The sequence below is a fragment of the Corvus moneduloides genome, chromosome 1 (assembly GCF_009650955.1).
Source record: "Corvus moneduloides isolate bCorMon1 chromosome 1, bCorMon1.pri, whole genome shotgun sequence".
NCBI lineage: Eukaryota > Metazoa > Chordata > Aves > Passeriformes > Corvidae > Corvus > Corvus moneduloides.
The window spans coordinates 112,145,416-112,169,155 of record NC_045476.1 but is presented as its reverse complement, the minus strand read 5'-3'; the positions used below and the strand labels follow the sequence as shown (position 1 = coordinate 112,169,155).

The 23,740-nt window shown below is 38.1% G+C and overlaps 1 protein-coding gene across 1 annotated transcript; it reads right to left on the bottom strand.

Annotated features, from left to right (window-relative positions):
* Positions 1-3,563: 3,563 nt before the first annotated feature.
* AKAIN1 (A-kinase anchor inhibitor 1) lies at positions 3,564-22,708 on the bottom strand (the record flags this gene model as incomplete). Its single annotated transcript, XM_032107912.1, has 2 exons — positions 3,564-6,894; positions 22,363-22,708. Coding segments are annotated over 2 exons (537 nt in total), but the record flags the coding sequence as incomplete, so codon positions are not given.
* Positions 22,709-23,740: the final 1,032 nt, after the last annotated feature.

Here is a 23,740-nt window from a genome sequence, read left to right as displayed (position 1 = left end):
AGAGGGTTTTGTCTAAATCAAGGAAAAACGGGTTGCCTCAGATATACTGGAACATTAAAACAGAGACCACAAGACAAACCCAATCCTTTTTTTTCAAGCATTTTTTCAGAACAAGATAAAAAAGCAACCTTGAGAGTACAGCCTAACTAAAGAAAAAAAAAAAAAAGTAGGGAAAACACCCAAAATAACCAAACAGTGGGGTAACTTTACTTTGCATAATTCAGTATTTCCTTGCATTATAAGGAAGAGGGAAAAAAGCTGAATGCACAAGTCAAGTCACCGAAGCAGTGGTCAAGTTACCACTTTGGCCTTGAAGAAAATGCTTTTTTCTGAGGTGACTTACCCTGAAGAGTGGCCTTGAATTTCCAACTTGTTTGCTAGAGTACTGTGTTTGCTTCCCTACGTGGTAGTGAGGTAGTGAACATGGGGCACTCAAGGTCTTATTTTTTTGTTTTTTAAATTACACAAAACCAAACCAAAGACCAACACAGTCACACAGAAGGAGGGTCTTGTTTAGCTTCTCTGTCTTGTGGAGGAGTACTCCTATCCTGATCATGTGAAAGCCCAGTGTCTCCTGCAAAGTTTCATTCCTCAGAGCCTGGCTTGAGATGTTGTTTTCTCATACACTCAGCTCCTCTGAGCACAGTGACAGGTAAGTGGTCACCTGACTCAGGCACTGATCTTTGAAGCCACCTTTAACCAACAGAAGGAGGAGTTTGTATTCCTCTTGAATGGAAACTTGGTGGCATCCCAGTGTCTCAGGTGCTGAGGAAAAATGAAGAATTTGAATCTTGTGCTCCTTCAGCTAGTTACCAGAAGGAAGTATGATCAGGGCTTATTTCCCAGGATCACAGAGTCCTTTAGGTTGGAAAAGACCTTTGACATTACTGAGTTCAACCTTTGACTGATCACTACCTTGTCGACTAGTCCATGTTAGTAAGTGCCATGTTCAGTTGTTTCTTGACCATGAAAAACTATAAAATTGAGAATTATGCAGGGACACAGTGGGTTCTTGCACCTCTGATATCTCAGATATCCCTGTTTTGTGGGTCTCCTGATTTGACTGATTTCTGGAAGTGAATACATGAAAATAAAGAAGTATGAGGTCAAGAGAAGAGCCACAATGTGAGGGTCATTGGCCCAAACAGTGCAGCTCTGACACTCCCTGCAGGTTTCAGTGATCAAAATAGAGGAGCACAACAAGACTCCCTGTTCCTGCCTATAGATTTAGCAAGTGTAATGCTCAGTAAAACAAAGTGATTGTATAAAACTATCTGTAATGCTGGGAAATACAGTGGGAGGAATTACAAGATCTAACAAGTTTTACTTAAGTTTTGCTTCATGCATATATATAAACTTCTTCAGCTGGCGGAGTACCAAGAAAATGATTAGATCCTCAGCAATGTAGATAGTAGACCTGAAATTCTGCTCTTGTTCTATAGTGGGTAAAAACCCAAATCATGTATGTCATCAGCGGAAGTCAGCTGGGCCTAATGAACTGTGACAAGTCAGTGCAAACTGTGTTCCTGGAGTAGTTTTGCCTTGGAAGGAAATATTGAAGATCACTGCTTTATGGGTAAAGCCTTAGCAAGAGATAGCAAGGAAGCAATGGCTAACAGAGTTGTCCTCCTTGGAAATAAACACATACAGGGAGCTGTGGGAAAGGGTCAATATCCCACCAACGAGGCAAAGAAGATTTATTATATTCACTCTCCCTTTTCTAGAAGTAGAAGGCTTCTATAGTTCATCTTGTAGCTGAGGATTTTTAGAATGAGCTGCTTCATGGGAAAGAAATGAGGGGGAACAGCATTAGTAGGAGTTATGTTTACTAAGCAAATACAGGGGAAGGGCATCTACTATAGCGACTGGAGACAGGAGCTAAACCTTCTAGGATGCATGTGCACAGAGAAGAGCAGCTATTCACTCCTTAGGGCAGGAGCAAACGGGTCACCTTGCCAAAAGACACAATTCAAAATCCTCCACAGACACAAGGAGGTAGCATTTAAGTCTTCAGAACAATACAGTAGTACTCATTTTCCACCTCATATCACAAAGCAAGCAATTACAGTCTTCACTAGCTGGTGTTTCTAAATGGGATTCAACTCTCAAAGCACACATGGAATATTTTCCTTAAAGCTATCAGGAGTGTCTTACTCTAACATTTTAGAATCAGCTTAGAATAGCTGGGTTCAGTTTCCAGCTTATGTAAGAGTTAATTTTCTCTCTTTCTGGACAAGTTCTACATCGAGATACTGTCAGTGCTTGTGATTCATGATGATTTGCCCCATGTGACCTTCTGCTAGAGGCAACTGAGGGGAAAAAAAAAAACAAGCCACAAAAATGCCAACACAACTAGAACAACCCCCACAAACTTCCTTCTCCTTAGAACATCATTTGTTGTTACTCACTTTTAGTGAAAGAAAAGACAAAACCACACCAAAATGGAACATGTAACACCTCAGGGCTTCTAATCAAACCTAAATTATAATGTGAACTATTGTTGTTTTAGTGTTAAAACTAGCAAGCTCATATAACAAAATGCAAGTAGCAAGACACTGGAGGAAAAATGATGAGAAAAGAAAAGCTGCTTATGTTAATTAACAAAGAAAATCTGCCTAGTAGACAAGAACAGCTTAGAAGCAAATGAATTTAAAATATGTATCTATTTCTTGGTGTTCCCTGAGCACACAGATAATATGTGTGCTCATCCATTCAGTCTTAGGGATTAAAGAAATCACTGGGCATGTTGACTAAATCCAGGGAAGATGATCTTTAAAAACAAAACTTCATGCATGTCCACCTAGTTTTCTGAATGAAGTCCTGGAAGCAGAGAATAGAGACCTTACTTCTGCTTCTGTTGAACGGCAGGATACACCACGAATTAAAAACCTATTGGGCCTCAGAGACCCCCTTGGTTCTAGAAAACCTAAAACAGGGAAAAGATTTCTGCTAGACCTTACCATGAGGCACCAAAACCTAATGAAGAGAAATGCCATTCATCAGAAAGCAGGCTCCATCAGTACTGCTGCTCACTCCTTACTGAAGGAGTGAAGAAGACATTTACCAGTAGCTCAGGTTCTGCCCCTCACTCACACAAACTCTTTTGACAACTTGATCCCTGTGTTGCAGGGAACCATTGAGAAAAATTAGGTTATGTCAAGAGTCAGGTTTTCATTAATTTAATCTCTTCTCAGACCTGAGTGGATAACCAAGAGAATGGGTGAATCCCATATACTTTCATGAATTAATTTTATTTCCTCTTATATTTTCCACTAATTGAAATTAAACTTTTTTTTAGAAAAGCCTTCAGTTAGGACACATTAACCTGTGTATTTGACATTGGCACACATTTAAAGAACAACTGCAGCATATTTCGTGGCAATCATATTGAGAATAGTTACACAGCAATTTTATATACTTACCATTGTAGACATACCACAATCTGAGATGCTTAAAACATGTCACCAGAAAAAAAGTACCATACATTACTAGAGTAGAGACAATAAGACTTCTGGGTGATTGTTTGCTATTGAATAAACATCCAAGAATCTCCAACTCATAAATATAATATTATCACAGAATGCTTTTATTTTTCTGAAACGGTAAAATTAATATGGCTGTTTCCAAGTCACAGTTGTTGGTTTTATTTATTTTAGAGCAGGGATTTCCAGTGTAACCATACAGAACCAAAAACTTGATATACAGTGACATTTAGTAATCTGTTACAACATCCTGCTGTGGCCATGTGAATCTCCATTTAGCCATTGCTGATTTATTTACCTTACAAAGAAGAGTGCAATATGGTAATAAAGTTGTTATAATCAACCTGAATGACAACATAGCAAGCATAGTGAAGGATAACCACAGACACATGATTCTTCTGCTCTTCTGGAGTTGTGATAAATATAATTTCATATATTTGTACAAACTTTTACTTACCACTATAACTGCTAATAAGTGGTGAGTTTGTTTTAAATACTTATAGATGCCTTTTTGATTGTCTTGTATTTCTAAGATAAGATTTTTTTTTTTTGTGCTGAATAACGCATTAATTACTACAAACCTCATGAGCATATTTTGCTTCATGAGATTGTCTAGTGGATCCAGAAATTGCTTCCCCTCTTCTGACAAGAGAAACCAGAGACATGTAAGGAACTCAGAGTTTCTTTAGGAGTTCTTTTTTATTTGTAGTAAGACCTGCACCACATCTGTTATAATTTCTGCAGTCTGTGTCTTCTCCATAAAATATAATCTATCAGTGTAGATACCAAAAAATACCCACTTTCATCATTTAGTAAGCACATAACAAGCCAAGGCTTCCTACCATTTTTGATTTTCCAAGAAATTAGACTTCTGATGGCATTGGTATTCTGACAATGATGGACACAACTATAAAACTACTATTAAATGACTATTAAGCAGAGTAATAGTGTGCCTAATAGGACTAGGGCACTAGCAAAGGGACAGAAAAGGGATACTGTAAAAGTGCATTGTGGGAGGAGGAGTGGAATTGGCTCATATGAAGCAGAGGCAAAAGCCCAGATTCACTGGTTTTTGAAATTCTTCTTTCTCCAAAATGATTAATTAAAAAAAAAGGGCGTACAAACAATTTCAAAATGACATGAAGATTATTAACATAATTATCAGGAACAAAAAAAACCAGAAAGAAAACCCCAACCAAAACCAAAAACCCCAAACCCAAACATATTTCAAATGTCTGGGGATAAAAAGCATTTTAAAAAGCAAAATAATTTCAAAGAAGTGGAAATGTTTTATATCTCTCCTTCCTGCAGCATTGTAGGTGAGTCCATGGCAAACACCATTTTGCACCACAGAGTCTCTCCAGCGGGTTTGCTCTCTATCATCCACCAGACTCGTCTGCTCATTAGCCTCAGAACTGAGCTTTTATTCATGATCAGTTTTCTTAGGCTGAGAGCCAAGATGCAAAGAGTGCTTAGAAAAGAGTTACCTCTCAAACAAAGGTGAACTGATGAAAAAGCTAATGGTAAAAAAATTACTATTACAACAAACATATACATGCCTCAAGACCCAATTATTTTCACCTTTCAGAGTTTGCTTGACTGGAAAAATTCACCCAGCGTCTATAGAAGAGAACCACCTGTGTACTTGCAATCCAGGCCAGTTTTCGTTAGTAGACGATTTGGAACACTTTTAACCATGTTGAATTCTTCTTTGCATTTTTAAGTGAAAGAAGATTGAGCTAAATCACTATCTTGTATGAGTCAGTGCTGTTAAATTGAAAAAAAAAAAAAGAGAAAGAAAGCAGATTACAAAGACTTAATATTACAGTATGTGGTTATTCGTGACTAAGCCGCTGTCCAGGAGAAGGAATCCCAAAATTGTTTAACACAAGCAACAGGACTCAGTAAGTAATAGCCAATTATTTAACCCACAGTCTCTTTGAGGATCATCTAGCTGAGCAGAAAAGCCATTAAGAAAGTTTTGCAGGGCATTCTTCTTCCTCTTTGTATTTCCAGGCATATTACTACAGGAATTCATTTGAAGCAGAGCTGCAAGCCGTTTCTAGAATTAAATATACTGCTATTCATTTCAGATGTATAATAGTGCAATCATCATTATACAAAGGGAACATAAAAGTGAAGGGTACATTTATTTAATTTGTATTTTCAGAAACATCATGGATTTCTTCAGCTATATAGAGCAGTTAAAAGGATAAGCTCTGTATTACCAGCTTCACGCAGTGCTATTTAAGGTGAATCTATGTAAGAACTGCAAATACCTAAAGTCACTTTACACCCAGCAGGTGAGAAATACCTACCATGACAAAATTCAGATACAGTATATTTTCATTCTTAAAGACACTAATATACTCAACCTCCTTTTTTTAAAGACACTTCAGTTTTCTCTTTCTGTAGATCAAGACCCAGCAAAGTTGCAAAACTGAAGGAAATGATGGCCAATTCCTTATCATCACATCAGTTCCTTTTTTTCAATATCAAGAAAATCAAAAGGAATAGTTTAGGCACAAGTGATTTTTATGCAGAAGTATAGAAGTATTTCAGTAAGTAGACTAAAACTTCAGTACTTAACTTCTTTTAAAAAAATACATAGATCATAGGTATATGATCATAGTCATAGATCACAGTCACTGCAGTCTTACTGGATTGGTTTCTTTTTTTCCCCAAGACGAAAAAATAAACTGGTTCACAGAACTTACCAAATCCACTTTATACTGCCATTTCACATAGTTCATGTCTAATCAAAGCAAAGTACAAACCCGTGCTCCAAGGGAGCCTGAAAGCATTCTGCTACACCTGACAGTAAACAATTTCTTCAGCGAAGACAGCTTCAGTGAACCCAATAACACAAAGAAGAGCCCGTCCAGCTGAACTGACGTAAACGTTGCACGGAGAACTTAGCATGAAAGTGCACTGGCAACAAGCTTTTGAGAATAAGCTCATATCATAAGAGCTTGTGCTTGGAACTACTTTTACAGCTGTGGTTATCATTTCTGTTAAGAGGCACTGCATAAATATGGAGTCATTCATCTAATGCACTTAATATTTTTCAGCTGAGGACTATTGCAGTTTTACCCTATGTCTAGGTGTGATAATACTTTGGTTTGCTTTACAGCAGTAGCATTGCACTAGCAATACAGCTGATACTAAAGAGAAAGCTGAAAACACTGCAGACTGGAGCTGAAAAACCCCTATCTGCTCCTTTACTTCTTTTCGTGCTTCTTGGTTAGTTTTCCTCTTTCTAGTTGGAGGCTTGCACTGGTGTTTGTTCGTTTCTCCTTTTGCTGGCTCTCCTGGGAAACTTGTTGCACTGCTCGGAGGATAGCAGTCTGCACAATCTGCTTGCTGGCAATCTGCAGCTTAACTTCATCTTGCTCCGTCCCTGGCTTCTCACCTGCCAGAGCCAAACAAAAAAGAAAAGGAACTAAGAACTTGGGGCTACTCCGTGAAAACATGAAGGACAGAAAAAGAGGAGGGTGGGGAACAAAATTATAGAGTGACTGAGGACAGTTTGTTACACAGGAAACCTGCCAATACTGAAGATGATGAATTAGGGTGGAAAGTGCCTCTGCCTGCTCAGTGCCAAAGGACTGAATGAAGGGGGAGACTTTGAGTCATACAGCTCGATTACCTACTCCCCAGCTCTGGGGACAGCTGTGACTTCACAGCTGAAACAAGCACAGATGCATTTTTGCAGTAAGACAAGAAAGGAAGGTTTTCTCATCCAGCTGTGAATCACATCCTTTTTGACTTGAGCTGTGCTTCTGGATGGGGAATTGGACTTTATTTTGCAAGGCTGACATGTACTCCCTCACCACCATACAGAAAAAAAACCTGCTTCATTAACATTTTTTTTAATTTTACTTCAGACTGAAAGCCCTCGTTCATCAAATTCCGATTGACTTCAAGGTACAAAGTTTTATTTAGTGCAGTTCATTAACCCTTAAATAGATTTTCAAAAATATTTGCAAAATATTAAGAAACATTCAGATTCTGGTAGGTAAAACAGAATATTTTCTATGGCAACCTGACAAATATGTATTTTTATGTGAAACTTCCTTGTTTTGCTAGAGTGTTAAAATCTGGAGAACAGTGAAGTAATGTAGTGTGACTACAGACATCTGGTAATGAAGAAGAGTAGTTTATGTCAGAGGGTTTCTCTTTGGAAGTATTTTGGCTCCTAACAGAAGTGGCAATTTGGACAATAAAGAATGCTTCATAATGGTCAAAGCTGATACTGATTTAAAAAAATAATTCTGATGTATACCTATTGGCATATAGGAAATTAGTTGTTTATTGAAATGCTTAGCCTAGGTGCTTATTGACATAATTAGATTTGATTTTAAAGGTTTTAAAGATACTCATCTCGGTTTTTTCTTAGTTGACTGCTATGCTCAATTATTTCATTAAATAGGATTTGTAGTTTACTGCCTGTTTCAATGACATATCTTAAGAATTGTGTCCTGAGAGAAATCAGAGCGAATTAAAGGTCAGGTGCCTTTATGAGAGGTCCATACCTGGAACTGTGATAAATTCCCACTGTTCTTTCAGAATTTTTTTCAAGGAAACTTGAGATGGAAACAAAAAGAGAATCACTTGTTTCCTTAGGGAATATGCTATTAAGATACCATATGCTTGAGGGAAGAGACAAGTTCCTGCACCTGGGTCAAGGCATTGCCTGATGTCAATGCAGACTGGGTGGTGAATTTATCACAAATACATTTTTGGAGAAGTACTTGGGAATACTGGTAGACAAAAAGGTGGAAATGAGATGGCTTGTGATGCAGAAAGCCAGTTGTATGCTAGTCTTTACAAAAACAGCATGGCCAGGAGGAAAGGGAGGTGATTCTACCCCTGTTCTCTGCTCCTGTGAGATTCTGGAGTACCGTTTCCGGGTCTGGGGTCCTCACCACTGTGAAGACATGGACCTGTTGGAGCATGTCCAGAGGAGGACCACCACCAAGATGAACAGAGGCTCACAAAACTCTCCTGTGAAGACAGGCTGAGAGAGCTGGGGTTGTTCAGCCTGGAGAAGACAAGGCTCTGGAGAGTCCTTATTGTGGCTTTCCAATATGTAAAAAGATTTAAAAGAAAACTGGAGGGATTTTTGTTCATATTATATATATTCTGGCTAAAAGCGAAGTAGAAATTGGATTTAATGCTATTGAAAATGAATAATTTTTTTTAAAACCCTGCAACTGTACTGAGGTGGCAAAGTGTCTACAAGTAAGAGGTTAAAACCCATGAAAACTTAGAAAACATGTTTTAACTGGAAAAGCTGACTGAAAAGAATTGCTTGAATTGTTGGCACAGTCAGCTTCCCTGATTCAGTTTTTTTTCACTCCTCAGCACTTGAAACAGTGGTTTTTGGATAGAATTAAGTGTTACTTAACAGATACAGTACAGATAATTCTTTACTACTCAAATATGAAGTCACATTTTATCACACAATGAATTAGTCTTCTTGTTTGGCTGAAAAAGATCAGTCAATACAGCTGATGTTCAGAAGATATGTATTAACAAAAGCATAGATAAACATGAAATTCTAAAAACAAATGAGTATGTTGGAATAGACAATGATGTTATATGAAATGTGAAAAATTTGTCAGTCCCCTAAGCCACAAACCCCCAGAATTTATTATTGAAAACATAGTCATTAAGTACATTGCTGTTGAAAATTACTCACTCTCCTGAGGGATGCTTCATTATTTATTTAGTCCTTGCCAATTAATCTACAAAATCCAATGTTTAAATATGTTTACTTTAGAAAGGTCAACCATAGCAACACTCAGTTGAAAAAAAAGAGTTTTCCAGTGCATTTCTCCCTGGGTTTTTCAGTTGTTTATTTAGGAGCAAAACCTGTCTGAAAGCACCACACAGATAAGTGAGATGTAGATTACGTCAGCTCATCTCTAACTCATTAGATGATTCTTTTATTTGCTGAGATAACCAAGAACAGAGAACCCAAAACCTCTGGACTACCTCTGCCCGGCCTCTGAGGGTTTAGGTATGCACAGAAAGGAAATAAGGCAGCTCAAATAAACTTGATTTATAAATAGTAAATAGTAAAATAGTTAGGATGATAGCAACCCAGATAAAAACAGCTAATTGGCTTTAGACACAGAGAGAGTCAAAGCTGTTGGCCTGGGGTGATATGATCAATGAGACCATTGGCAGCTTATGTGGACCATCTCAATTAGAAAGCAAGTGAAAATAATAGTTATTTTGGAGGGTGATACCTGACACTGTGTTTGACCCAGGTATGAGCCCGTGTTGGGACCATTATTTGCAGGAGCTGGACGGCCAGAGATGTCAAGCAGTCAAACATGAACATCCAGCTCCTCTGGGTGTACGGTATCTATTACAGCTGACCCAACAGGGCATGATCCTGGGCAAATGGTTCTAGATGACCCTGACTGATCAGGAGTTGCACAAGATAACTTCCAGAGGTCCCTTCCAACCACAAAACCTCTGCATTCCTGTGATTTTAGCTGGTTAGGCTGAGATAAATCACAACTTTTCCACTTCCTGAATGAGTAAACAGCAATCTCCCAAAAAGCATCCCCACTACATCCTCTTCTTCCAATTATTCATTTCAATGAAAGCAGTCAGCTAGTTTTTTTCTGAGAAGCTCCTTTATTTATTGATATGGAGGACCTACTCTGAGGAGGAAGAGAGGGATTGAATAAGGAAAGCAGAGATGACTCATGCAAGGATCCCAAAAGGGCTGGGCTGGAACATATATCCATGTCCACCTTGCTGAAATACAGACTGCTGTGGACATCCAGACAGAAATTTGAGAGCCTATAGAATTAATCTGGGACTTTAAGAACTTCATATTTTCAATCAGGTGAAAAAAAGACAATAAGTATTTGGTGTTTGCTAAGTATTTGGTGTTTAGCTAATCAAAATAAGACTTACTAGGGTGATAAAATACAATTAATTTTTATCTATCATTTGTTAAGCTCTGAAGTATAACTAGTTAAGTTAAAATTCCATGACAAATAGGTCACTTGAAGTAATTTCTGGGAAAAACTTGAACAACATTAGAAACACATGCTGCCTATTAGTTATCCTTGTCTAAAGACTACTTTTTTCTCTTGATCTTAGAAAATCTTTACTTGTTCTCTATCTTTAGATGCTCACCCTTTATATCCACAACCCCAATTCTGGAAATACAGAACCGAAATATCTGGGCTAAATGATGTTAAATGCAAGGCAGCAATTTAATCATTAACACATGATGAAGTCTTTTCAGCATGTTTTTATTAGCTTGTACTTCTCTCAGTAAATTTTATGCCAACTAACTCAGCAGATGAAAAGTAACTTTCAAACTCTGATCTGGTTCTGCAATCCAAAGTACAGTTCAAGAGATCCAAAAAAACATCAAAATCTTGGACTGGCTGCAGGAATCAATTACATATTCCACCTAAAACTAGTGCCATGTATCAGTGCCTTGAAATTGGCTTGCTTGATGCTCCCCATGAAGGAAAATATGGTAGCAATTTGGAAAAAGAATATAAAATATTTCAAGTAAATTCCAAGTATTCATTTCAATTAATTGAACTAATACTATTTAAAGTCCAGTAACACCTTGTGTGGAAGACTTTACATCCTCTGAAATGTTTCTAGACTATGGAATATACTAGAAATGTATACATGGAAAAAAAATAGCTACAGAGAAAAAGCATTTAGCAGATCAAAAAGTTTAAGAACTTCTCTCTGGTTGCACATGAGCCTTTTCTCATTTATACATTTCATTTTCTTCAAAGTATCCTGAGTCACTTCCTTTCCAGCCTGCAATCAAAGTAGTCTCCTTCACTTTCTGTTTCTATACCCTGCAGCTATTTTCTTTCAGCTTGCTACAAGTTAAATTTATTACGCCTTATAAACACTCCTAATAAGTAACACTCTATAATGGGTAATTTGTTTGAATCAACAGCTAAGTTCTCTACTGTACCTTTTCATAGGATTGTTTGGAATACTATCGTGAAGCTAAACTACCACAGGCATGATCTTGCAAAGATGCAAGTCTGTCCCAGATCCACTAATGCTGTCAATAAACAGTGAGGGAGTTAAAGACCTTTTAATTCACCTTTCCTCAAAGCCTGTAACATTTATTCTTCCTGTAGATTGTGTAAACCACTTTAAGCTTAACCATATCTAAAACTAAGAATCCCATTCCCCTAAACAAACTTCTGATCAATTTAGAACTCAGAATTACCCAAAATACATTCCCCTGTTAGCTACAATTTAAATTTATGCAACAATTCTGAAGCTGAAACAGCCAAGAAGTAAATATTTTTTCTTCATATTTACATAAGATTATGCAAGTATAGTCTAACTAAAAATTTACCATTGGTTTTATCAAATATTGTTTTGGATTGCAATAATTAATGATTATACTATTTTCTTCAGCACTGCAACATTAGAAATTTTTTTAAAATAAAAATTGATAATAATTCAACAAAAATACTGATCTCTGGAAATTCTATTTCAATTCTGTTGAAAATTATTACTATAATGTTTATAATCCAACTGACAGTGCTAATGAAATTTTTTAATGGAATGAAAGTAGAAGTAGACGAGACCGTGATGATTAGACTTCATCAGAAGGTCCAGTGTGGATACATGGGAATATATGGGAAAAGGTTGCATGTTATTACCTAAATTTTGTTTATAAACTGTAGATATTAAAAAACCTTACAGAACCTGGCAAGTTTGTAATGACATAATGTATGTGTGTATGTTGTAATGATTAACAGTAACATTCTTTGCATCAACATTGATATTCTTCTACAAGAAACCAAGTTCAGCTCTCTAACTTCCCTTTGGCATTAGGCAGTGACACATCTCTCCATCTTGCTGGACACAGCATGGAACTTCCAGATGAGCCTCCTCCAGTGAATATTTTGTAACCTGTGAATTGAAGTGGTTAAAAAATCTCCTTCTTTGATTTGCTTTAGAGGTTGTTGCTGGGATTTCAGCACAAGAAGCCTAATTTGAAGAAGAGGTCCATAATCAGGAAATGTTGATGAGTCATGTTAATTACATCCAGAATGAATGAACATGGCAATCAGCCAGGACTGAAGGCTTTCCAACACATGTGCACAAACCAACGTTACGCATGAGAGTCATTAAGCTATTTACAGGATTAGAGACCCAATTTGTCTCAATGTCAGTAATGATGACAGCTCAGAGACCTCATGAAAAGGTCCTACAATGAAGTTGCAAATTTAATCTTTAAAAAAAACCAAAAAAGCACTCTTAACTGCATTTGAGTTAATTCTGCCCAGTGCCACTTCCCATGCTCTTGAATGGAGCCCGGTGAGGTCCTGGCTAACAGCTATCAGCCATCAGGAGGCAATATTCACTTACCCCAATTCCTTGAGGAAGAAAGGAGGACACTGAACATATTAGAAATCCAAAAGTACTTTATGTAGGATCCTGTGTTTTTCCAATTCCCTAACCTGCTGTGCAGGGGATTGCAACATTGACTTTCATTAAAAAAGTTAAGGTTCAGTTCAATTTTATTTTCTGCCTTAACCTCATTCCCTACTCCTGCTGTTCAACCAGCATGGAAGAGGAACTGTATCATGAAGGGGTCCAGCACAGACTACTTTGGTCGTTGAAATAAATTTTAAGAATGAAGCTGGAATAACTCTGCTTGGAATACAAATGGGGGAGGAATATAAGAACAAAAGAGAATAGCAGAAATGCAGATAAGCAGTCTCAAAGGACATACTAATATCTCCAGAATAGTACTTCATTGTACCTTTTTATCCGGACATTGGCTATATCTCAACTCAGGTTTTGTAATTTTTTTCCTACTGAGGTTTTACTCTTCCTTAAGATATAGGAATATCTGGAATTTTCTTGGGGATTTTTTGCTATATAAAGCTATCTCTTTAAAGACTCCAGCAAGTTATTTCATATTATTTGAAATATGCCAGCGAAAATGAGGTTTTTTTCAGATTTGGAGATTGCTGAGACCTATCTATTCTTAAGCATTTTTCAACATTTTAGTAAGATTTCTTGCCATAGTTCAATAATATTAACTAAAACCAGATTATACACTTCAATCTATATATTTTCTAGGTATTTTCACATATAGCAATAAATTCACTCCTTAAGGACTGTGTCTTTTCAGCTTTGAAGACTGAATGTAGTTCAAAATACTGGTCACTGACACTTCTGCCACACCCAAAGCCATAAATTTGATACTCAGATTTTGGTCCCAAAAAGAATATTTCTGGATTCAGTACTGTAAACTAAGATTAATTTAGCAAGGTTTTTAAGTCTTAGACTGGAGTTCAGTGTATTAAAAATAAGATATTCCCTAAAGAGCATCTGGGACCAGCTGCTTCAAAGTTAATGAAAAATTTATATTCTCTTCATCTGCACAATTTTCCTACTTCTTTTTGAGAACACATTTCAAACACTAAAATAAGAAACCTCTCTACATCAAAAGCTGTGATTCTTCCGAGGCAGGAGAGGTCCAATGGCGCAGATACAGGTTACCCATATCATAGAATCATAGATTGGTTTGGGTTGGAAGGGTGCTTAAAGATCATCTAATTCCAAACCCCCTGCCATGGGGCATCCAGAACTTCTCTGAGCAACCTGTTCCAGTACTTCACCATCCTCACAGAGAAGAATTTCTTCCTAACATCTAATCTAAATCTTCCCTCTTTTCGTTTAAAACCACTCCCCCTTTTTTTATCACTATCTGCCCATGTAAAAAGTCACTCTCCCTGTTTTTTATAAGCCCTTTTCATGCATTGGAAGGCTCCCTGAAGGTCTCCTGAAAGTCTTCCCTTCTCCAGGCTGAACAACCCCAACTCTCTCAAACTGCCTTCACTGGAGAGGTGCTCCAGCCCTCTGATCATCTTTTTTCTTTCCTTTGAACCCACTTTAATAGGTCCATGTCCTTCTTGTGTTGAGGATGCCAGAGCTGGATGCAGCACTCCACGTGGGATCTCACCAGAATGGAGTGGGGGAACTACCTCCCTTGATCCGCTGCACACACTGCTTTTGATGTAGCCCAGGATATGGTTGGCTGTCTGGGCTGTAAGTGCACATTGCTGGCTCACATCCAGTTTTCCATCTGCCACTAGCCCCAAGTCCTTCTCATCAGGGCTGCATTCAATGAGTTCTTCTCCCAGCCTGTGCTCATGTCTGGGATTGCATCAACCCACGTGCAGTGCTTTGCACTTGGACTTGTTCAACTTCATGAGGTTCTAAAGTTTGTCCAGGTCCCTCTGGACAGCATCCCATTTTTCTGCTGTGCCAACTGCACCGTCCAACTTTGTGTCAGGTGCAAACTTGCTGAGGGTGCACCCAATCCCACTGTCTGTGTCACTGGTGAAGGTATCAAAGAGCACCAGTCCCAAGACGAGGCCCTGAGGGACACCACTCATCATCTGACCCCCTCTACCTTCTATTTTCTACAGTTCAGGTGCTCAGAGATTCCTATCCAAAAAGAAAACATTCAGCACAGAAATCTAGATAACATTTATATAGGTCTTCTGAATCTGTATCAAAAAGCTCATTTTGATCCCCATTGAAACAACTTTTGTGTTAGAAGACTTTCAGTATCCACCACTGTACAGCATAAGTGAAGGGCAAGTTTTCAGTGGAGGTTCATTTTGCTAGCTGCTGTGTTTATATTTCTGCAGTTTTTTGTGATTTTTGGTCTTAAAGAACAACGTACTTTAATTGTTAACTATGTGCGTTAATTAAAATTTACAATACCTGACCCTGATTTTCTTTTTTAAGCGTAGAAAATAAGGAAGAGGTTACATAACCTGTAAAAAGCCAGCAAACCAGTGAAAACATCCTGGTACATTTTAGATATGTTGCAATTTATACCAGATTATTCAGTCAGAAATTGTCTGTCCGTATTTCAGGTGAAGCAGAGCCCTCCTCTAGCTCTAAAATAAACCCCAAACCCCACAACATAAACCTCCAAGAAAAAAACACCCCCACAAAAAGCCCTAAATTTGCACATGCACAGAAGTACAGAAAAAAATTCCCTGCTTATTTTAGAATGTGAGTGGAGTATGAAGGCTGTAAATATGGCTATTAGCAACTGAGGCTGAGATCATGAACATATACGTGTGTAGAATCTCAGAATCACAGAATATGCTGAGTTGGAGGGGACCCATCAGCATCATTGGGCCCAACTCCTGCCCTGCTCATGACAATCCCCAAGAGTCACACCATGTGCCTGAGAGTGTTGTCCAAATAATTTTGAACTCTGTCAGGCTTGGTATCATGACCACTTCCCTGGGGTGCCTGTTCCAGTGCCGTGTCCACCCCCTGGGTGAAGAACCTTTTCCTAATATCCAACCTAAACCTCCCCTGACACAACTTCAGGCCATTCCCTTGGGCATATACACATGCACGGATATACACAAAATCATGATAGAAAGTAAATCAAACATTATATAAACCTAAAAGGCACCTTGAAAGAGCAAAACCCTTTTTTGGTTTTGTGTTTTTTTTACTTCGTAGCTGTAATCTTGACAGAATCTCTCTTTACAACAGGATGCCATCACATGCTGTTTTCCACTCTTGGAACTGATTCTCTGTCTTCCTAGAGAAATATTTTCCGCTCTATTAAGAAAACTTACTTCAAGACAAAATGCAACATCAATCTGCAAGTATTTAATGGAAGCAGGAATGGATATGCAACCACTCTGTACTGATAAATTGTGAGTGGATTCACTGCCCAAAGACAGAAAATGATAGAATGACAGGGTTATTCTATCAAATATACATACTACAAAGTGAAGCAAATGCAAGTAATTCACAGGAGATTACATCTGCCTCACCATTAGAGAAATACCTGAGTAGAATATGGCTCAATTTACTTCTTCAAACAAAAAATGTCAAACTCTCTTGAAGAAAGAAGATGGCATCTTCTGGTAACACAACTACAGGATTTGGAAGGGCAAACAACAGCAACTGCCCTGACTTCCCTGGAAAGGCATTGTATAGGAACCTGAAGTATTTTATGGCTATCCAGGTCAGCTTTTCGTTTCTGTTAACATCAGTAAAGACTCTGCTCTGATTGACATCCACTAAAGCTCTATAGAATCTTTCAAATTATTATGTAAAAAACACAATACAGATGGGTAACTAGTAGTCAAAAATTTTCAAAATATTTATTTATAAATAAATTATAAATTATTTGCTTGCAAATAGTTTTTACTTAACCTAGTATTCGTAACATAATACAATGTATTATGTCCTTAACAAAAACTTTAATAGACAAGATTGGAGGGATAGAAATAAATCTACCTTTCACTGTATTTTACAGTAAGGGCATTTTTTCAACTAGCATAATAAAACTTATAAGATTGGAATGATACTATTTATGTCTATAACAAGTACAAGAGAACAATTCACCTACAAAACAACAACTCGGAGGGACAAACCCTGGATGTAAGTGTAACTCATTCCTTTTCTATATTCACCATTTGACTTTCCTGCTCAATAAACAGTTCCAGTAAGGATATTAATAAGGATTGTATCACTTATTACCACTATGCCCCCACTATGAACCACTCCTTCAATATAGGCCATACACAGCTACTGTGATAACAGAATTCTTCTCACACCTAACCTGAATCAGATTCAATCCAGTGACATGGAAGTGAAAGGTGCCAGCCTCACTTATTCAAGCCTTCAGTTCTGTTAAAAATAATTTGAAAAAATAAATTCTGGGCCATTTTGTAATGCTATGTTTATTCTTACTTTAAAGAAAGTTTGCACCTAGGGCTGTTGATTATTTTCTTAAGCTTGCTAATTTCATCACATTTCTGAATATCTATGAACTAAATTTCTTTCACCTCGCTAATGAGATGTGCTAGTGGAGTTTCACAGCAGGGGAAAGATCAATGTGTCACTGGGAAGAAGTCAGCACAAGAAATATTTTTCCTCAGCAAAAAAAGAATAAGGAATTTCCTTCTATATGATTTCTTCCTACCGGGTGGCAAACATTTTGAACTATTGTTGAGAGCTATAAATGCATTCAGACACTTTTGGGGGGCACCTCTATGCTCACTACCAGCCATAACAAATACTGGACAAAACCTCCGTTATATCAGACTGCATGAGGTTGGCAAATAGTTTTGTTTTTCACTTTCAAATTATGTCCTTCACACGGACTTTGTCAACACTAAGCTATCAAATAAGAATCCTACATGCATATACTTTTACATCATGGATTAGGGATTTCTGGGGAGGACTGCAGAACACAGAGCATTAGCAGAATGTAGCACAGCAGTTAATAAGGACAACAAGGACTGTGTCCTGCCTTGTTTTCATGGATGAAAGACACTTCATAACTGAGTGCCAGAATACCACAGTTGGCACAAACACTGGAGATATCCCACAACAGGTTACCTCCAAAGAAGTAAAGTTATTGGTAGCGATTTTTGCATTCATGAACAGGCCCTTCCATACTGTCTTGACCTGGGCATTGCAATAGCGATCTGCAATAGTACCTGTAATGCTATAATAAAAAAAAATTAAAATTCTGTCAAGAAATTTCACATCTTCATGTTCTGCAGCACAACAGGTTGCTGCTATCCCAGCTTTTCCACTGGAGAAGATCAGGACTATTCAGACCAGTAAGTACATCTGTTTCAGTATGCAGCTGCTATGTTTTCAATTGCAGTGTAATGAGATTCCTAAAATGTTTGGTACAGGATGCGCTTCTGATCTTCAGTGTCATTATACAAGTCTGCTATGCTGCTCCCAGCTTAAAGATGTTAAGAACAGCTGTGCTGCTGAAAACCTCGTTGAAAAGCTATTGGTGTTACTGTTGCACGAAAAAGGCACCAAGCAGTGAATATTCTGACTTCTCTAATGTCTATCTTTGTGTTCGCACATTTTTTAACACAAAAATATTGATACAAAAATTAATTCTATATCCTCCTCCTTCTTTTAGGACTACAGGGTGTTGAGTAAAACATCTGAGTTTCTAGTTATGGGGAAACTGTCAGGTAAAAGGAATTCTTCAAATTACACTGACAAATAACAAGATTCACCTGAAAGATGAAATCACAGAATTCAAAGCAGACACAAGCTTAAAGAAAGGGAGTGTTTGACCCAAAACAAGCTGTCAATGTAAATATTCCAATCTTTCTTGAGGTATTCAGTTCAAAACGGATTCCTTTCTAAAATAAACTATGCAAAAAAAAAAAAAAAAAGGCACAAACCTATTCAAACACAGCTTTGTACTGGATGAAACAATGATTGACTGCAATGATGAGACTCTATAATTTGGTTATTTTATTTACGGTTTTACAGAGTAAGAGTAGTGTAAAATTCTCAAAATATACTAAAATAATCACTGAAATGATAGTCAAGCCAGATTTGCTTAGAAAACCATTTAGGTAGCTCAGACATAGGTTTCTAACTTTATTCCCAAGCTAATTTTAAAAATGCAGGCCATAGCTGTGTTATATCAGTACATACATGTAAGGGCTAAGACATAAGTGTTTGAGTGATTCATGGAAAATAACATCAGAAAAAGTTCTTGAAGCATGAAAAACACCTTTGTATTGTGTTTGTTCAGACAGATCATAAGTAAAGAGTATTATTTTTATCTTGCACTAGAAAAACATTTTAGGGTTGGAAATTAGCATGGAATATGCCCAAAGGTAATTTTTGGAAAAGTAAGTGGAAGTCTGCAAAGAAGTAGTTTGATTAGTAGCTGGATTAGTAACATTTAAAGTTACTCTTCAATCTGGTAAATGCTGATATTGGAAGTGATCACACTTTTGTAAACTAATGACATGCTATCAGAAGAAAGCTTGCTGCATTCTCTAATTTTTACTAATGTGTTAGAACAAATAAGTGTTTTAATACCTCTTCATTTCCTGCCTCACAGTAGCACATATTTAATCTGTGGAATTATTTGTAGTTATCAGTATTTTACAGGCTAATTTAGCATTGACATTTTTTAAAATTCTGGAATACACTATCTTCTACAGAAAATGTAAGGAAAACTTCGTAAGAAGATCTACCAATTCAAAAATGGTGACTTCTCTCTGCTTTTTGATCTAATCCAAAACCCTGAAATTTCATGCTTCTCTAGTGCAGTCTCATATGTACCTCCATCCTTACATGCAATGTAAAATAACACATTTTTGTCTACTTCTCAAACTGCCTAAAGCAGTTAAGTACAGGAAAAGTAAAGAACCTAAACCTTGCAACGCGTAGCTTGTGTGAATTTCATGTATCATCCCTCACTGTAAGGGCAGCACAACATATGTGAATTTTCAAGAAAAAATGAATGCCCAGATACCTTACGGAGTTTGGACTGCATTCCCTATACATAAGCATATCATTAATCAATCAGCGCAAGACAGTACAATGAAGGCCCAGTCAAATTAAACCAAGTAAGGAAAAACCATACTCTTCTCAGTTCCTTCCTCTGTTCTGGAACAGTCTCAATGTTAATTTTAAGTGGGAAGGAAGAATATGAATAAATGAAGAATATGAAGAATACTTTTTTGCATACCTACAAATAGCAGTACACTGTCTGAAATGAGACAGGAAGTCCAATTTTGTCATGGAATGCTGGAAAATTTATAATAATTTTGATCTATCTCAGTAATATCCAGGCTTCTTTTGGGGTTGTTTGTTTTTGTGCTGCTTTGTTGTGTTATTTTTTCAACATAGTAGATAGAAGTTTTAGGGAGCTGAAGATTAACAGAAAAGTATCTACTCAGTAAACAGTCAGTAGGCTTCACCTTTTTAAAAGTCTATTTAACTTGATAAGCTGCTTCTACTTAACAGCTTATGAACACACCTCATTATTTCAGAGTTCTGAAATAACATATCCAAGACCTTAAGAAAAAGACCATCACCTTATTCATCTGCAAAATCTTATCTTTGTTGTCAGATAAATGACTTCCATACTTCTTGCTTCTGGAAGAGATTTTCCTCTTGATTGTTGTTTTGTTTTCTTTTTTCCACCCCATCCTGGAAGTTTATCATTCTGACCCTAACCATTTACAGTTAGATAAATCTTTTACTTCCTCTCCCCTTACACCCCAACAAATAAATGGAACAGAAAATGAGGTCATTCATCACAGTGAAATAAAATCAGAAAGTTGATTGAAGAAATGAAACTCATTTTCTTAGTAAACGTACAGTATTCTTACCTCATATGGCCTTAAGTACTATGAAGATTCTAAAGATGTATAAATCTCTTATTTTATTATTACTTTTTTTAATATCTGGAGAAGAGATAATGCCAGGGCAGGGCTGATTTGCAGGGAAGAAAAACAATAAAAAAACCAGGATTGTACTCAGGCTTGCTCTGTCTGAATATAATAGATTGTTCTATCATTTCTTTTACAATTTCCCATTTAGTTGCCCTATGTATTTTATGGCAACATTTGCAAGGAAACCATGGGCTTTTCTTTGAGTATAGGAAAACTGAAGAAAGACTATATAAAACAGTTTTGGACAGAGGATTTTTTTCCATCTATGTATTAGAGTTGTGAAAAGAGCAATTCATGCAGTTATTAATGAGCTTTGGCGTTTGTTCTTTGTCAGCCTTTGAAGAAAAAACATGCATGTTTTCATTATTTTAGAGGTAATCTCTTCCCACAGTTTTCCAGTCCCACAGAGCATTTCAAAAACTTGTACAGCTAATGGTGACAGTGTGACAGAGAAAAGGAGTTCAGAAAAGAGCCACTAATACTGAAAGGTGTATTACAAAAAGCAGTGGCTTGTTCTATTAAGATAAATAACTTGGTCCCAATTTCACAACACAATGCATGTGAATGTACTAAATTAGAGAGCAACCAGGCAGTTAAACAGACAAACTTAATGAGATTGTTGAAAAGAGACACTTTTAAAAAAAAAAAAAAATTAGACTCTATTGAGTTAACAAAGTTAGTCCCAAGATTTTTTTTTTAATACGAAAGTGTAAAGCTTTTGGATTCTTACCCTTTCAGAGATTGGATATTAATTTCAAAGACAAAACCTCTGTAAGCTTTGCAAAACAAAGGTATTAATAGTTATTCATTGCCAAGTTGCAGCATTTACTTTCCCTTTTCTATTGACCCACTATTTTACTGAAAGTTATACATCTTTAACAAAGTTATTTTCAAGTCATTTCCCTACAGAAGATACTATGCATGACTTACATTTACACCCTGCAGCTACTGGGCCTTTCATCCCTCTCATCCCTTTCTGATCAACCAGCTGCCTATTTCCAAGCAGAATGTACCAAATCCAATACAGATTTGCTGTAGTTTCGCTTCTTCTATGGGTTAGCACAAAAGTATACCACGAACTAGAGATTCTGCACCCTTATACAGTGAGATCTCACATTAGACACAAACTGCTGTCATCTTCAGTTTTGTTCCAGTAAAAACTGGACTGAATAAACTTTCTGTTCTCTTCCACTCAAATATTTATTTTGTTTAGGGTGGGGAGGAAAGAGGAATTGAAATTTGTAAATTATCTCCATGAGTTTCAGGGATGGTCTTATTGGCAGCCATGGGTGTGGGTGCAGAGGGGGACTCACTCTCCAGTCACTGCAAGGCCACATCCCCTTTTGTGACCCTTTTGTGTGGTCTGACAAGCACAGCCCCCTGCACATTTGTATAGGAGGCTCCTGTCCCTGATGAGAACCACAGGGGTGACCCTCATAACCTCTGGATCCACAGCTAAAGAAACCACAAACTAAACCACCTTCTTTGAAGCTACCTGCCTCTGCCTGCTGGCAGCACTGGCTCAATCATCACCCCCTCCCCGCAGCAGCTCTCCGGCACGGCCGGGGCCTTCCTGCTGGGCTACCCGGCCGGGATCGGGATGCAGCTGCCCTTACCTGGAGCGAACACCATGGTGCCGCCCGGGCGGCACGGCTCAGCACCTCGGAGAGCTCCTGGTCCAGCGGGGATCAGCACCTCGGACAGCTCCCACCCCGCGGGGATCAGCACCACGGACAGCTCCCACCCCGCGGGGATCAGCACCACGGACAGCTCCCACCCCGCGGGGATCAGCACCTCGGACAGCTCCCACCCCGCCGGGCTCAGCACCACGGACAGCTCCCACCCCGCCGGGCTCAGCACCACGGACAGCGCCCGGCCCCGCACGGCGGCGGAGGCGGCCGCGGTCCCTCCCTCCACAATGCGGCGGGGCGGGGAGGGGGCCGGGGCGCCCGCACGGACACACACACACACACACACAGAGTCTCTCTCTCTCTCTCTCTCTCTCTCTCTACCAGGGAACCACCAATGCCATAACTCCTTGCCCTGCAGTGGCAGCAGGGGGAAGGGCAAAAAGGAGAAAGGCAACAGCGATCTGCCCGGCAGGGAGACTGGCTAATTGCTCCTAATTATCTCTAGACAACAGTCCCGCTGCCTGACATTTTGGGGTGCACTGGTTTCACCGCAAGCTGACAGCCCTGGTAATAGGGTCCAGTGACACCGTACTTTGTCACAGTATTTTCACTTCCAAAAGCTCAAATGCTGAGGAATTTATACTCTGATTTCACAGGCCCATTAACCCAGCTGTACCCAGCACTTTAAGAGGCAACATGAATGTTTCGGCACACAAAAGATGACATCAAGGCAAAACAGTAAAGAAAATAATGAATACTAATAAAATAAAGACAGTGAAGGCCAACAGTGGAAGACTACTTAAAATTTCCTACCATCTTTTATGTTTCAGATTTAATTTACTTTTGTTTGTAGAACCCATACTCAGATTTCCTCTAGGCACTGAACTTCCACAGCAGAAGTGAGAAACACACAGCCAGATGGGACAAGATTTACAAAAACTAACTCTCCTCTTTAAGCCGAACTTGCAAGAGGGATTTTGAAAAACATTATCAGTGCAAGTTATAGAAAATACATTTTTTAAAAAATTGCATAAATGTTTGCAATATGCAATACATTTTCCAGGCACATTTTCATAACCTAGGATATTCTCACAAGCTTATTTAATTTTTTCATAATCAAGCATTTCCCAAACAGAGAATTCTCCAATTAACCTGGGATGCTTGAATTCTCAAAATAAGGCCTTATTCTTAAAATACAGGTACAGAAAAGCACTGACCTCCTTAAATAATATTGCTTATATACTTCAGCAAGAACTCAAGAGGGGCATCACTGTCAAAGTCAAACTAATCATCTGGTGGCAGTTTTTTTCTTTTTTTTAATAGTGTGTAACATCATTTCTCCTTGGGAATGCCTTCTAGATTT